This window comes from Apiospora kogelbergensis (genome assembly GCF_038363985.1).
Source record: "Apiospora kogelbergensis strain CBS 113332 chromosome Unknown utg000002l_segment0_segment0, whole genome shotgun sequence".
Lineage (NCBI taxonomy): Eukaryota > Fungi > Ascomycota > Sordariomycetes > Amphisphaeriales > Apiosporaceae > Apiospora > Apiospora kogelbergensis.
In genome coordinates, this window is record NW_027117419.1 from 3,902,059 (window position 1) to 3,916,556 (window position 14,498).

Here is a 14,498-nt window from a genome sequence, read left to right on the forward strand (position 1 = left end):
TTTTCTAACATGCGTGTCCTGCATTGAATTGCTAGTGCAGCTGGTGTTTTCTCTCCGATGCACATGCAAAGGTTTGTAGGTGGGCTGGATGTGATCTGGTGTTCGACAGCTCTAGCAAACGTTGGATTTATTCCGCATCTGCCAAACACCCGTTGCAATGCAGCCAGATTACCTCGTAATGCAAACTATGATGTGTATGTGTCAGAATTGAAGAAGCATTACCACTAGAAGTTGCGCGTCGTCTCAGTTGCTACTGTAAATTCTAGCTCAGGTTTTGAGATCGTGACTTTCCTGAACAAATCTATCAGATGCTATTCCCATTCATGCTGGCGTCCTAACATCGCAATTGCACATGTAATGATATATCGCTAATGAGCGTCATCCAATAGAAGAACGTATAATTAATTTCCATTACAATCGTTTGATGTGTTGCTATCACTTCTTTTCGTGGGTCTTGACTGATGAACGTTTTTTCCTTCGGTATATCCTATCAAAATGCTGTACGTTCCTCTTTCAAAACGCTACGCGCAGTCATTGGAAGCCATTCAGACGCTTCTGTAATCCGAAAAAGATTTCGAACGCGTGTTCCAATTTCCAAGGTACGTCATGATAAAAGGCGCTGGAGGCTGCTTTAACCGCGTAATGAAGAACCGCTCGTCAGTCCTCTAGCCCCTGAACCCCTTTCTGGAGCTATAATCGATTTCCAGGCGTGGTGATACTTTCTCCCTTATGGAGCTGGGTCGAAATCACTTTCTACACGATGGAGAAGATGATGAACCCGTAGTCATGTTTCAGGAGCTCGTCGATAAGAGCATCGAGTTGGTCAACATCCTTCGCGGCTGCCCGTGTTGAGGAGCAGCACAACGAGGAGAATCGCCAGGATGAGCAGTGGCTTCCAGTGGCCTCCTCGCGGGTACTTCTCACTGTCTAGTAGCGGGTGAATGAAGTCCGGTTGTGCCTTCTCCCTTCCCAAATTCGGTATCTGCCGAGATAATACTCCATTTCGGGCGTCTTGCCCCTGAGATAGTAAAGTGTCAAAATGAGGGCTTCCCCTTACCTCACGAACAGATCGCTGGACTTTGCACGTTAGTAGCCCTTCATACATCCACCAACCCAATGTATTGGTGTCCAATCAACGACCGTCTGCCATTCCTGCTACTGGGTCTAGCCCCTTATACATCCCATCGCTGACTAGAATCCCCTCTTGGGGAAGGCTGCAGCCAGTCAGTTGATGGATGAACTTAGGACTTCAAGCTGTCGCCACCAATTTCGGTCAGCCCTTTGTCCCAAGGGAAGAGGGGGGATCTATTGGCACACGGAGCCCCCTCCCACATCTTCCTTGTGGAAACCCCGCTGGCGGCGCTAGAAGGAATCGCGACAGGGAGGCGTGTCTATCCCTGCGGCAAGGTCGGAGCTCAGGGCGCAACATGTTCATGCATGTACATGCTAAACTCCATGCATATTCACATAATCCTACTGCAATGCCGAATCTGATCTGTGCTCGGAGCACCGTTACCGCCACCCCACGGTGCTCGTCCAATTGTTCGGCCGTAGTTCTTTGAATACAATATTTTTGATGCAAGCACGGTATTTCTACATTCTTGACATAGTTTTCGGAGACTTTGTCAGAAGTAGGGCGCCCATATTGCCATAGCTAACTCGTCTATAAATAGTATATGCCAGGACACACTTTTTGCCCTAAGTGGTGAATCCTTTCGTGTGAGGCTAGACAAGAAGCAAAGGAGATTCAATGGAAGTAAAGGGAGGCGTAGGTTAAAGCTACTACCATCGAAGGCTAGCTACGCTGCCCACTGGGTCGTTTCGCGTCGCCGTTGCAGAAGCCGTTGGTTCTGTGATGCTGCCAAGGTGGAGTTTTCCTACCTTGTCACATTGCGAAGGGTCGGGGAAGAAAGTGCTAACATGCCAAGGTAACTTACTCAAGTGTGCAACCCCGTTTATTTCCTTACATCAAGCCAAGCAGGCCCGGCTGAAGTTGACCAGTTTGAGAGAGTCTGCCAAGGAGACCCGTGATACACATGTTGTCTCTACCGTGCCAAATTCACTGTGTTTGGCAACATCTGGCGACTTGCGGGGCATAAACTTGTAGATCGGGGCTCCTCCTATCTTCAGATGAAATTCTGCAACGAAACACCATCCTTGCACCCTGTTACCAACTATACTGCCAAAACTATGAATGGCAATATCGTAGGTTTCTGATCTCTAAGGTGAATCTAGCGCAGTGCAAGTACTGACGATGAACTTCAATGGATTTGATAGGAGTTTCAACGAGCGTGATAATGTCATGTCATGCGGGGGGTCTTGACAACTGATTTAGAGTCAGTACAGTTGTTCAGTGACCCCAATGGACACAGTAGACGTAGCAAAACCTCTGCCAAGGTGCGTTACTCCAGATCCGTGATGACATCCCTTACATCTTGATCTAGACTTGAGATGGTCTACACCCCCCTACTTACATGCCGGGATCTTAGTAGAAAGCTGACATTCCTCGAAACCTGTGGCGTTCAGGGCTAAGTAAGGCAGTATCCTTTCAACTCCCAATCCGTCCAGACAATCGGGCTTGCTTGACTCGAACAGGGTGCAGGGAGTTTTGATCCCGGTGCGAGAGAATCTGACAAATTTCGATGGAATAGTAGGTTCTCCACCCGAGTAGGATCGACGAGTCAAGTGACGGTCGGGAGGGATATCACAACCGTGGACGAAAAGTTTCGAGCCATGTGCTGAAACCTTGCCGTTAGTCACTTTCTCCTTCAGGCTGGTAACGGGCTCGAGCCAGTCCAGATTTGACCAGGTGCACTAAATGGGGTATCTATAAAGGGCTTGGACCCGAGGACGGCTCGAGGCAGTCCCCTTCAATGTTGAACGAGTCAACGGTAACGTCGATCCTAAAGCGGCCCCGAGAAACATCCTTTTCCAAGAGCCAAGATGTTCTCCTCCAGTTTTACCGAGCTGTTTCTCACGCATTCGCGTCGTCTAGCCGACAATGACGATGCTGTCTCTATCAGTAGCTACGACCTCTCGGTAGCCGACGTGGTGGCGGTGTCCCGGCACCTTGCGCAGGTCAAGCTCACCCCTGAGGCGAATGAGGCCATCTCACGTTGCAGCGATATCGTCCTCGACAAGCTGAGACAAGGGCATGTCATCTACGGCGTCAACACGGGGTTCGGTGGAAGCGCCGATGCGCGGTCTGCCGATACATTGGGGCTTCAGCAGACCTTATTCAGCATGCAGATGTGTGGTGTCTTGTCTATGGGAGATGGCTTCATTCGTCCTGGAGACAAGACCCTGGCAACCCCGGATGAGACCCTCATAATCGAAGACGTTGGAAACGACACCAGCAGTGAATCCGGCAATAGCGCTAGCAGCGGAGTCAGCACCAGCACCAGTTACGATACCATTATCATGGAGAGTGGCCTTACGTCCCCAGACGAAACCTTCAAGTCCTACCAGAACATCCCATTGCACGGAGAAGAAAAGGCGATTGAAGATGAGGAATTGGATAGTTTCCGAAATGCATTCTCGTGGTCTGGGGGAGAGAGCCTCTTTCAGGAGATTGAAGCCTCTCCTATTATCGATGCCAGGCCGTGGACCAATGGCACTACAATGCCCATCGACGAGCTCACAGCAACTGTCGAGACCCATGAGCTATTGGAGACAAGAACACACAAACGACAAACACCGCACATAATCCTACCACTCGACAATCCGATGACAGCGACGTGCATGCCGGAGTCGTGGGCCCGGGCGGCTATGCTTGTCCGGCTCAACTCGTTAGCCGGGGGCGCGTCCGGGATCCGGGTGACCGTAGCCGACTCCCTTGTGGATCTCCTGAACAAGGATGTGGTGCCCTGCATTCCACTGCGAGGTTCCATCTCGGCCTCTGGGGACCTCAGCCCGCTCAGCTACGTCGGTGCCGTCATGCAAGGCAAGCCGTCGGCCATGGCCTTTTCAGGGCCACGAACAAGCACAAACTTGAGTGACGAGCGAAGACCGGCCCGAGCCGACGTGGCACTGGCAAATGCATCAATCTCCCCTATCACCATTGCCCCGAAGGAGGGTCTCGCCATCGTGAACGGAACCGCCGTTTCCGCGGGGGTGGCCGCTCTCGCCCTACACGAGACCATGAATCTGGCCGCGTTTTGTCAGGTACTCACCGCGATGAGCGTCGAGGCACTGACCGGAAGCGCCGACTCGTTCCATCCCTTCATCGGTAGAATGCGTCCCCATCCCGGGCAGGTTGATAGCGCGCGGAATATCTACTCCTTCCTGTCGGGCTCGAAGCTGGCCACGTCCCATTTGACCAAGAACGCCGGCGAGCTGGCGCAAGATCGGTATTCGATCCGCACGGCGTCGCAATGGATCGGACCGGTCCTTGAGAACTTGCAACTGACCTTCTCGCAGATCACCATCGAGCTCAACAGCGTGACGGACAACCCCTTGATCGACGCCTCGGTGCCGGGCGGGCGCATCCACCACGGCGGCAACTTCCAGGCGAGGGCCGTGACCTCGGCGGTCGAGAAGCTGCGGCAGGATCTGCAAGCCTTGGGCCGAATGCTCTTCGCACAGTGTACCGAGCTTATCAACCCGGCCACGTCGCGCGGTCTACCGCCCAACCTGTGTGCTCCCTAGGACGGGCCCGCGCGCTCCTTCCTCTTCAAGGGCGTCGACATCATGATCGCGGCCCTGGTCAGCGAGCTCGGGTTCCTGGCCAACCCCGTGGGCACCCACGTCATGACGACCGAGATGGGCAACCAGGGGCTCAACAGCATGGCCCTGGTCAGCGCCCGCTACACGCTGACGGCGGCCGACGTGCTGGCGCAGATGGCGGCGGCGCACCTCGTCGCGCTGTGCCAGGCCCTGGACCTGCGGGCCTTGGAACTGCTGAAGGGCGACGCGGCAACCCCTGCTGGGGGTGTCCGACACGAAGACACGACCATGTTGCTCGGGGGCGCGTCGAAGAAGATGTACGTGTTCGTCTGTGAGGAACTGCAGGTCCCGTTCCTGGACGAGGCACACGTGCTTGCGGGTGTTGAGGAGCTCGAGACGGGGGATGAGGCTACACAGCCTAGTGTGGGCATGTACGTTACCAGGGTCTACGAGTCGATGAGGTCTGGAAAGCTGTACGAGGTGGTCTCGGAGTGTCTCTCGGAGGTGAATTAGGGCAAGTGCTCTCCCTTTGGTGCCTGGCCTATTCACTGGTAATATGTTTCACTATGTATTTAGGACGAACCGTAAATGGAATATGTAGGATATTGGCAGGCATTTGTGTTGGCCAAGAGCTAGTAGATATCAAATAAGAGAGTAATCTCAAACTTTGGATAGGTATCACGCTTTGATGATACCAGGCAAGGTGGAGACAGGTCCGGTCAGGGGCTGTGGAGTGTTGCAGATACTGTAGCTGCATAAAGACGGTGTGAGTCATGGCAGGGCATTTATATATATCCGTGCACCGCCGGCAACGAATGTCGAATCTCCATTGGAAATCTTACCTTGTCTCAGCCCTCAGCCGCAAGCAACACCAACGACAGCCATGGCACATCAAGCTCACGCACTGCCTTGGAACACCCTCGGCTCTCTCTTCCAATACAAATTTTCTCATACCATTGAGCCCCAACGCAAGGAAATCATTTTGATCCAGAAGGAGAGCGAGCCCAAGGAAATCGCCTACTTTTGCCGCGCTTTTGCCCAGCGGGTGCGGGATTTCTCGCAGTCTGAGCGAGCCAAATTCGATTCTTGCGACATCTACCAGCGACGCGCTGAGTCCTGGGTGAAAGCTGCCACCAATGGAGGACAGCCTGGATCTGAAGAAGTACGGCTAGTGTTCCCAGAAGTCTTCAACGATCGCTACTTCGGTCCATCTGACGGAAGCGATGATGACCGGTTCCGTAATCACCTCTGCTGGGGCGATACATACCTCCAAAGTGTATCCGAATGGAGCAAGGAAGAGCTGTTGGGCTCCCGTATCGACTACGGCGATACCTTGAAGCTCATGATGATGGAAGCAGCTGGAACATCACCGGCTCTCTCCGCATCGCCCGCTCCAGAAGCTGCAAGTCTCAAAAAGCACGTAATGGAATCGATGCTCCTTTTAGCAAACCACCCGGCGACTCGCTCGAACCTCCGCTCGTTCGTCAATATGCACCATGGTCACCACTTTGGCGTGAGCAGAGTAGCTGAGGAGGCGGTCCGGTCCTATATGTATCTCAATCTGCTGGTGGCCATGCAGGAGAACAGGTCTGACGTCTGCAATCCAGCCAAAGACGAGGATGGACTCGAAATACCTGGTCAAAAGAATTATATGAACCTGTTGAGCTTCAAGAGAATGCTCAACTCGGTAGCTGGCACTTATGATGGCGATTCCCAGAATCTGGTCCACTGGGACTTTTTCTACAACCGGATCGAGTTAGGCTGGGATCACGAAAACCCAAAGGACATTCTAGAGGACAGGGAGGCTTTGGCCGAATATCTGAAGAGTATCTGGCGGGTGCTGGTCGTTTACGACCTTGTAATCCGGGAGGCAGGGGGGATCCGGATTTGGAAGGGGAATGCAGACGGGCTCTCATCGACAACCATGACCTCAAGCTGGGATATGACGTCTAAATCTACGTAGATTACTTGGTTGTCTGCCGGTGTAGCTCAGGGTAGCCACCCGGCTCATAGGGGTCTTTTAATTAAAATTTGGAAATTTCAAGAGTACCGATCGTAATACCGATGTAATCAAGAACATTCGGTCCATGTATTTTTGATGCCAAGACTCGCCTTATTGCCTCTCTATCGTATGCTCTGTGGGTATCTCTTTCTCGAATTCTAATGCGTCGTTGCACACGCCACGCAAATGCAAAAACCAAGCAGAAACACGTTTTCATCCTTCACCACCAATGAAAATGCCAAATCATCCCCCCAAACGAAACCGGAAAGCCAAAGGAAAACGGGAAGAAAGAAGAAAAACCGTGTTCGTAATTCGTCGCTGTCATCATGAAGACGGAGCTGGCGTCGCTGATCCTCCTACCCCTCCGTCTCCCCCGGCTCCCTTCGCCTTCTTGAGCTCGGCCTCCATGTGGCTGATCTCGTTCTCGTCGTTCTGCTTCTGCTGGGCGTAGTACTTGTCCTTGTCGGCCTCCCACTGCCGGAAGGCCTCGCTGGTCGTGCGGGCGTCCCAGTCGCCGTCGTCCGGGATCCCCTCGACCTGCTCCGGCGGTTGCAAGTAGCCCTGCGCGTCGGCCTCGACAAGGGCTTCGAAGATCTTGAGCGCGGCCGTCTCTGCGGCCGATGCCGCGGCGGCTTTGGCGTGCTCTCCCCCACCGCCATTCAGAGGGCTCGGCGGGGCCGCGTCGGGTCCTTGGAGGTCCGCCAGGACGACGGGCTGGCGCTCCTTGCCGTAGATGGCCACGAGGCGGCGGATCTGGTCGTTGATGTAGACGGTCTCCTCGCGCACGCCGTTCTGCTCGCCGCCGTCGTGGGGCAGGGGCAGCGTGGTGAGGACGACGGTGGACCGGTGCGAGGCGTCGACGAGGTAGCGGACGAGGGCGTCCAGGCGCACGTAGAAGCGCGCCACGTCGAGGTGTCGGAACGCGTCCTCGGCGCCCGTGCTGACGATGTACACGTTGGGCTTGCTGCCGGGCACGACCTGGCCCGCGAGCTCGTGCAGGGCGGCGACCGTGCGTGGCTTGTCGGGGGCTGCGGCCACGACCTCGGCGTCCATCATGTTGCCGCGCTTGGTGTCGCCGACGTAGTTGACCTTGTGGCCGAGCTTCGTCAGCCGCTCGCGGAGGACCAGGCGGTAGCCGTTGTCGTTGTCGGCGCCGCCGTCCTCGCTGGCGGCGTGGTCAAACGCGGCGGGGGAGCCCATGGCCATGATGCGGAAGGGGATGGCTCGGGTCAGCGGCAGGTCGTATCCGGGACGCTTGTAGCCCTGGTACGAGATAAAGGGGCGTGGGTCAGCAGCAGGGGGCAGGTGCGGCTTGTTGTCGGGCTGCTGCTCCGGGCTCTGCGGAGTGGCTGCCGGCTGTGGGTCCACGGGGTTCGGGCTTGGTGTCTCTGGCTGGGGCTGGGGCTCCGCAGGCTGAGGTACGTTCTCCGGAGGTGGTGCGGCGGGTGCAGCGGGTGCGGCCGGCTGTTCGGCAGGAGCGGGAACGGGGACATCAGGGTTCATAGGGGGCGCAACCGGCTTCGGTCTGGTGCCGGGTGCTCCTTCAGGGTTGGCACCGCCTACGGATAGGCGTGTCATGTCAACATTGCCGGCTCCCGAGAACATTAGCACTTGGTGGCAGCACGTCAGCAAATGTGCCCATATATTTTCCGAATGTTTTCCCGGGGGTTTCCCTTCACGTGCCGGCTATCCGGAGGGGCAGAAAGTACTCACTGAGCAGAAGAGACGTCAAGCTGAAGATGACCAGGAACCGGCGCCGAGCGAGCATCACGTTCAGCAGAGGCATCGAGAGCACCTTCTCGACTAGGCCGGCCATCTTGAATGTGGGTGGTGCCTTGCGTGAACTGAACTGAACAAGTGAACGGAGGGGTGAAGGCAAATATTCCCAACCCAACGGAGATCAAATACGGGATGACAAAGGAACGGATGGTGAACTCTAAAGCGTGTTGGGTGTGTCAAGTGCGGAAGTGTGTGTATGCGAGCTGCGAGCTGCGAGCTACTTGGATACGGGGTAACTGATCGTGGTGGTGCAGCTGGCGGGTGCCATGGGTCAGAGCTGCTGCTGCTGCGTGCGGTGCCACTACAGGAAGCTGAACGAACTATGCGCAGCGCAGGGCAGTAAACAAGAATCGGAAAAAAAAGGGCGGCAGGTTTCGACTTTGACACTTTCCAAGCACAACAACACCCCAATCAAAGACACGGAACGACAATAAGGAATGTTTGCTTGGACGCCGAGAGTTGAATGAATGACGATGGCAGCTTCTCTCTTCACTCACTTCGCACGCGTCTCCCTCTCTCTCTCTTCCCTCTTCCACTCACTCTCCCCAACGGACATGGCACGTAACGCCGAGTGGCCGGGTCAATTTACCTCAGTCTGGGGCTCTCTGGGTCTTCTGGGTCTTCTAGGGCCCCTAGGGAATGCTGGGGCTTGGCAATGACGGTTGCACTATCCGGTGCCGTGTTAGCCGTGCCAAGTCGTATATCAATGAGTCGCTAAGATAACCTTCGACGTTTGCGCCGGAATACCGCTACGACATATTGAGGAAGCTGACGCGGCCTCCCGAAACACATAGGGGGCGATTTCTACAGCCGTATTCGCGCCCTCTGCTTTTTTCCCTATATTTTTATCTCCGAACCGCCTACTCGGGGCCATGTGTGTGTGTGGATGGACGGCATGGTTAGCGTCGTCCTGCTTAGCGTGGTGTGGTAAGCCTGGGTCAGCAATACGATAAGCAGCCCCTGACGATGATGTGCAATTCTATTAGTAGTCGTACTGCGCGTCGCATGGCAAATGGCGGATGGCAGATAACGAACGGACTTGCCGCTAAAGGGGTGTCTCCTGGAGAACCCTATGCAGTGGACCATCTGCACCCTGCAGCGCGACACACACCAAGACAGCCCAGACAACCCAACGCCCGCGACGCCCAGCATGACCCCTGGTTTCTCAAATGCGGGCACGACCCGAACTCCGAGCCGTCTCACTCAGCAAGCCGTGGAATGATCCACCAGACCACCAGCAGTCAGATCTCAATCTATCCCGTCATATCGGGCAATACTTTGGTCGTACAAGACGATTTGGACACAGAGAGAGTACAGACATAAAGCCGGCAGTGTTCCTCTCTCCCAAAACGTAGCATCCATCGAGGTTGCATTTGCCGGTGGATTGATCCATCCAGTATGTATGTCCAGAAACACACGACCGACGATCGAGAATGCTCTAGCAGTCGTCCCAGTGTCCTGTCCTAACGGGCGCTAACCTTAATAAAGCCCCAAGGAACAGCAAGTCTCGGGCCGCTGGTCAGAGTGAACATATGTCGATTCCAATTCAGCCAGTATCAATCATTAGCTGCATCTCAAGCGAGTGGCTGCATCTGTTCTGCAGAGGAAGAAGGAGCGAAGCCGACACTGGCTGGGATTCCCCAGCATACCCCAGACCGTCAAAAAGACATTGTGATCAGTGAGCCAGATGCAACGTCTGAGGTGCATCATCAATTGAAGAGAGGAATAACACTATCTAGGCCTTCACCACTTGGAACTCCTTGGGGATCCCAACCCGTATAAAACCCGACCCGACTCGAAAGTGCGCTCAATCTTCTCCACCGCCAATACCCGTAACTCCGCCTCAAACCGTCCGATGACGTCCTCGGTCAGCCCTTCCACGCCGTGCTGCTCGATTGCGCGGTAAAGCAACTGCACGCCGCGCAGTGCCGTATTGGCCCCAAGTGCAGCGAAAGGTGCCATGCCGTGTACCGCGTCCCCCACAAGGGCCACGTAGCGTGACGGCTCCCACCCCTTCATGTCTGGCGACGCCGAGTGGACCGATATGTACGACGTCTCCTGCCGTGCCTGGCCAGCGATGATCTCGCGCAGCTCGGCAGTCCAGTCTTTCGTCAAGTCGAGGGTAGCCTGGACCGCGGCATCACCACATCGCACACGGCCTGCGAGTTCCTCTTCCGAAAAGGGCATGCTCGCCCTCGCCGAGACCAGGACCCAGTAGATGTAGTCTTCGGGCACTTGTACCACGGCATCTTCATTGCTGCGCGCCTCTGGAGACCACGTTTCTTCCTCCATCAGCATGTGGAGCGGCGTGGACAGGGTCTGGGTGTCCGACACCACCACGAGACCTTTGAGATCGGCGTTGCGTGTGAAGATGTCGCGCAGCTCCGCCGTCAGGGGCGTCTTGCCGTAGAAGCCACCGTAGCCGGTGTCGAGCATGACGTGGCCCGGCACGTGTTGATTTCGCACCGCCGACCGCTTCCCGTCCGCCCCAACCAGGAGCCGCCCGCGCTCAGACGATCCGTCCGTGAAGTACGCCCTGACGCAACCCTCGTCGTGCGCGATCTCGAAATGGCTATACGTCTTGCCAAGCACGATATGCTCGCCGATGCCGAACATCAGCACATCTCGGAGCACGCGCCTGTCCACCGATGCCGCGGGGGTGGAGGTGGCATGCGGACTACCTGCGGCACCAGGACTGCTGGCTAGGTGTGGCCGTATGGCTTCAGGGGCTTGGTCAGCGCCTTCAGATTTCGTCAAAGATCGCGTCTCCCCGGTGATGGCATTGTACTTGTGTATGCCAAACTCGAAGTTTGCGGTTGTGGCATGGAAGAGTGCCGACACCTGTGGCGGAACAACTCTTTCCATAGCCCCGATACCGTCAAGCAGTCGGAGGCGGTACCCTTGGGCTCGGCCGGCCGCCGCTACATCGCGTTCGAAGACTTTGAAGGGGATGTTGAGCTTCTTAAGGCCTTGGGCGAGGCAGAGCCCTGAGATGCCTCCCCCAATGATGAGGACTGGGTCACAAGGATTGGATGACATGATGGTATGTTTCGAGTTGTGCAATGCTAACGAGATCTCTACTCTGCTTGTCTTCCTGAACTGGGCGCATCTGGCCGTCTGCTGTACCCCCTTATATACCCCCAAGGCCGTAGTGAAGCCCTGTGTGCCTCATCACTGCTATCGGCGTCATAATGATTCAGGGATAAAATGATGGCGGTCACATTGCTTCGCGCTTCGCGTTTTGTCCCAATGCGCGACACAGGCGCGACATCGTCGGCCATCATAAGTCCCGGTTGACAACGTAATACGGATGATCCGCGGCGACGTTGTGCCGCCAATTGAACACGACGATCCAGCCGGGCTATCGAGCATTCAACTACACGGCCCCAATAGATTCGGACCCGGAATGGTTACTTTTCATGAGGGCTTTCATGCTGAGCTCTGCCAGCTGTCCCTTGTTATGTGAGTGACAGGGCGTCCGAACGGGAAAGATCTTGTCGCGGGGCCGATCTGGGCTGAACTGCCGTGCAACCTCGTCCTGTAATTATTTGTCATCCACATTATCGTCTCCAATTGACGGAATACGGACAACCACCATTTGCAGAGTACTGTCGGAATCGCCGGGATTGACTACAATCTTCATAGTGCATCGGCCTCACGCTTGGATATATCAACCCGAATGCGAATGCGACTCAAACCTCTGTGAGAACCCCGAGATTCATTCTCACTGATCGATTGATCATCACCTTATTGCTTGCTATACGATACTTGCATTGCGGGACAGCACATGATCTCCGACCAGGGGGTGACCGAAACCATTTCCATTCTGTCAGCATTGAGACACCAAGGAGGGAGGGTAGTGATGGTCATCTCATTGATCCAGAACGCATCAAATCAGCAATGATATCTTTTCAATATAATTCTTGTCAACATGCAATTCTTTCACATACGACCACATCCTGCTGAATACTAGGGATCCCGTCCGCTCTCCCATATATAAGCAGCAGAGAGCCGAATTAGTACTAGGGTCGGTGACGACCTGGGAATCCTCGGTGTTGTATGTTTTTGTAATTTTTTTTGCCATTTTCCGACATGCCTAATTACCAATACTCACCCCTTTCCGCAATCTCAACGAGTTGCTTGCGTGGTGGATGATCGCTTCAATCTTATATGCGCTTTGATGTGATGGCCTGTGGTGAGAACGACATTTTTGGATCTCGGCTCGCGGTCATTCTCGTTGAAAACTGGGATGGTGGGCTCCGCTCTCGAAGACGAGGCGGTGTCCGAGCAACCGCCGTCCTGTTCCCTGGCCTCGAGCTCAGATCTGTGTATCTTGGGCCTCTTACGCTTGACCACCCAGAACCAGACTGCACCGGAAACGATGGCCAGTAGCCTCAGTGATAATCCGGCACCCAGTCCAAACTGATCAAGAGTTGACGCTTGTATACGGAGCGGCGAGTAACGTCTCAATCTTCGCCACGGGGAATTCGGAAAAGGTTTGGGACGAGATACTGTACGCCACCGGAGTCTCAATCGCAGGCCCCGGCGCAGACAGTGGGGTGCTCGCCCCTCGACTGGCGAAAGGAACGATATTGAATTCGGTGGAGTACCGGGCCGGCGCGACGCCAATCTGGCGGTTTTCGAAGTTGTACACCATGTAGGCGTTGTGCAAGAAGGTTTCTCCAAGCTCCACAAGCCAGTTTTTGCTTGTCGGCCCGTCGGGGCTGATGTTAGTGCGTATCATGAGCGAACAGAAACCGCCGTGGTGGCGAGGGTCGAAATCCGGTCCCTTCTTGGGCAGGCCGAGGGTGTAGTTGAGGGGCACGAAGTAGCCAGCCAGCGGGACACGGATGACGGCCCCAAACGTCCCGTGTAGCTGGAGCGCTAGATAGGCGTCTGGGTTCGCCTTGTCGCACCGGACGGTAGGAATCCTGTCATTGGCGTTGTCGGGCCTAGAATCCACGTCGCCGATTTCCTTGAAGATCGTGCTTGCCGACTGCTGGGGAGTACCATTTAGTCATTGCCTGGAAAAGGGTCCATGAATAGTGGCGCCTCTTGGGTGAGTAGCTCGTCCTTGCCTGTCGGACTGCCTCCTTTCAAAGAGGTCAGGGCAACCCCCAAATTAACCTTCCTACGTTTACCATATCCGATGTTGAAGGTCTTCAATCTGATCAGCTCGCCCGCAAACTTTTTGGTATCAATCCCGCCAAAGATGAGAGTACCATTGCAGTCCGCGAAACCCGCTAGAGTATTTTTATGAGCCATGTTGTTGGAACATGATAAGGAGGAGTATGAGATGGCTGTGGTACCTTTCCTATCCATTGCCAGACTGTAGCTGTTGGTCGTGATAATACCTTGGTCAGCCATTTGGGTGGACAAGGTCATGTTCCCAGAATCTATCATTCCCCCCGAAATTCAATGTTGGAAGAGACCCATGCGACTCCAATCCCATTGTGACGTTGTTGAGCTTGGTTCCAGCGACGAGGAACTTCTCCTGAAAGAAGTTTTCCTCGTTGTAGTACAGGTCGACGAACCGACTGTTGTTTACTTCGCCGTTTTGCGACAATCTGCCGGGTGGATGACTTGGCAGGGTCGTCTGCAAAAGGAGCCAAAGGAGAGAGGCAGAAGACTCAGCCTGAAAGAGAAACACAGTTTGCAGGGCTTTCTGGACTTGCAGCTTCAGTATCGGCACGCCTCCGGATTCGACTGACATATCCCCGAGTAAGGCACGGTGATATACTCGTTCGTCACCATGCCAAAGTCAATGACTTGAGGTGACTCTCCGGCCTCAATAGATGCCCACATGCTGCAGCACCAGTGATTATCTGCGTCGTAGCGTACGGGGAGCACTATAGGGGCTGCTGGCCCGGATCGTTGATTTGCGGCCTGCGCAGTTACAAGGGATCGGGGCCATGATCGACTGACGAACATGAGGAGGGATATGTGAATGCCTCAGAGGGCGCTAATGCATCTTCGGAACTGCCCCACTGAAGCCGGCTTACCGGGATACGAAGTGACCAACGAGGCCTTGCTGACGGCCGTGATACCCCGC

The 14,498-nt window shown here is 55.0% G+C and overlaps 6 protein-coding genes across 6 annotated transcripts; 3 read left to right on the top strand and 3 right to left on the bottom strand.

Moving 5' to 3' along the window:
* Positions 1-2,943: 2,943 nt before the first annotated feature.
* PG998_004191 (rcorf11-like protein) lies at positions 2,944-4,647 on the top strand (the record flags this gene model as incomplete). The annotated part of the gene is made up of 1 exon (XM_066871009.1): positions 2,944-4,647. One exon carries the CDS (start codon positions 2,944-2,946, stop codon positions 4,645-4,647), a length of 1,704 nt encoding a protein of 567 aa, XP_066734759.1.
* A 42-nt stretch (positions 4,648-4,689) lies between these two features.
* On the top strand, positions 4,690-5,178 carry PG998_004192 (phenylalanine ammonia-lyase; the record flags this gene model as incomplete). The annotated part of the gene is made up of 1 exon (XM_066871010.1): positions 4,690-5,178. One exon carries the CDS (start codon positions 4,690-4,692, stop codon positions 5,176-5,178), a length of 489 nt encoding a protein of 162 aa, XP_066734760.1.
* A 370-nt stretch (positions 5,179-5,548) lies between these two features.
* PG998_004193 (uncharacterized protein) lies at positions 5,549-6,628 on the top strand (the record flags this gene model as incomplete). The annotated part of the gene is made up of 1 exon (XM_066871011.1): positions 5,549-6,628. One exon carries the CDS (start codon positions 5,549-5,551, stop codon positions 6,626-6,628), a length of 1,080 nt encoding a protein of 359 aa, XP_066734761.1.
* Positions 6,629-6,991: 363 nt separating this feature from the next.
* On the bottom strand, positions 6,992-8,483 carry PG998_004194 (carbohydrate esterase family 3 protein; the record flags this gene model as incomplete). Its single annotated transcript, XM_066871012.1, has 2 exons — positions 6,992-8,226; positions 8,381-8,483. 2 exons carry the CDS (start codon positions 8,481-8,483, stop codon positions 6,992-6,994), a joined length of 1,338 nt encoding a protein of 445 aa, XP_066734762.1.
* A 1,706-nt stretch (positions 8,484-10,189) lies between these two features.
* PG998_004195 (uncharacterized protein) lies at positions 10,190-11,485 on the bottom strand (the record flags this gene model as incomplete). Its single annotated transcript, XM_066871013.1, has 1 exon — positions 10,190-11,485. One exon carries the CDS (start codon positions 11,483-11,485, stop codon positions 10,190-10,192), a length of 1,296 nt encoding a protein of 431 aa, XP_066734763.1.
* A 1,387-nt stretch (positions 11,486-12,872) lies between these two features.
* Positions 12,873-13,711, bottom strand: PG998_004196 (uncharacterized protein; the record flags this gene model as incomplete). The annotated part of the gene is made up of 2 exons (XM_066871014.1): positions 12,873-13,442; positions 13,574-13,711. The coding sequence occupies 2 exons, from the start codon at positions 13,709-13,711 to the stop codon at positions 12,873-12,875; spliced, it is 708 nt and encodes a 235-aa protein (XP_066734764.1).
* Between the last annotated feature and the right edge of the window lie 787 nt (positions 13,712-14,498).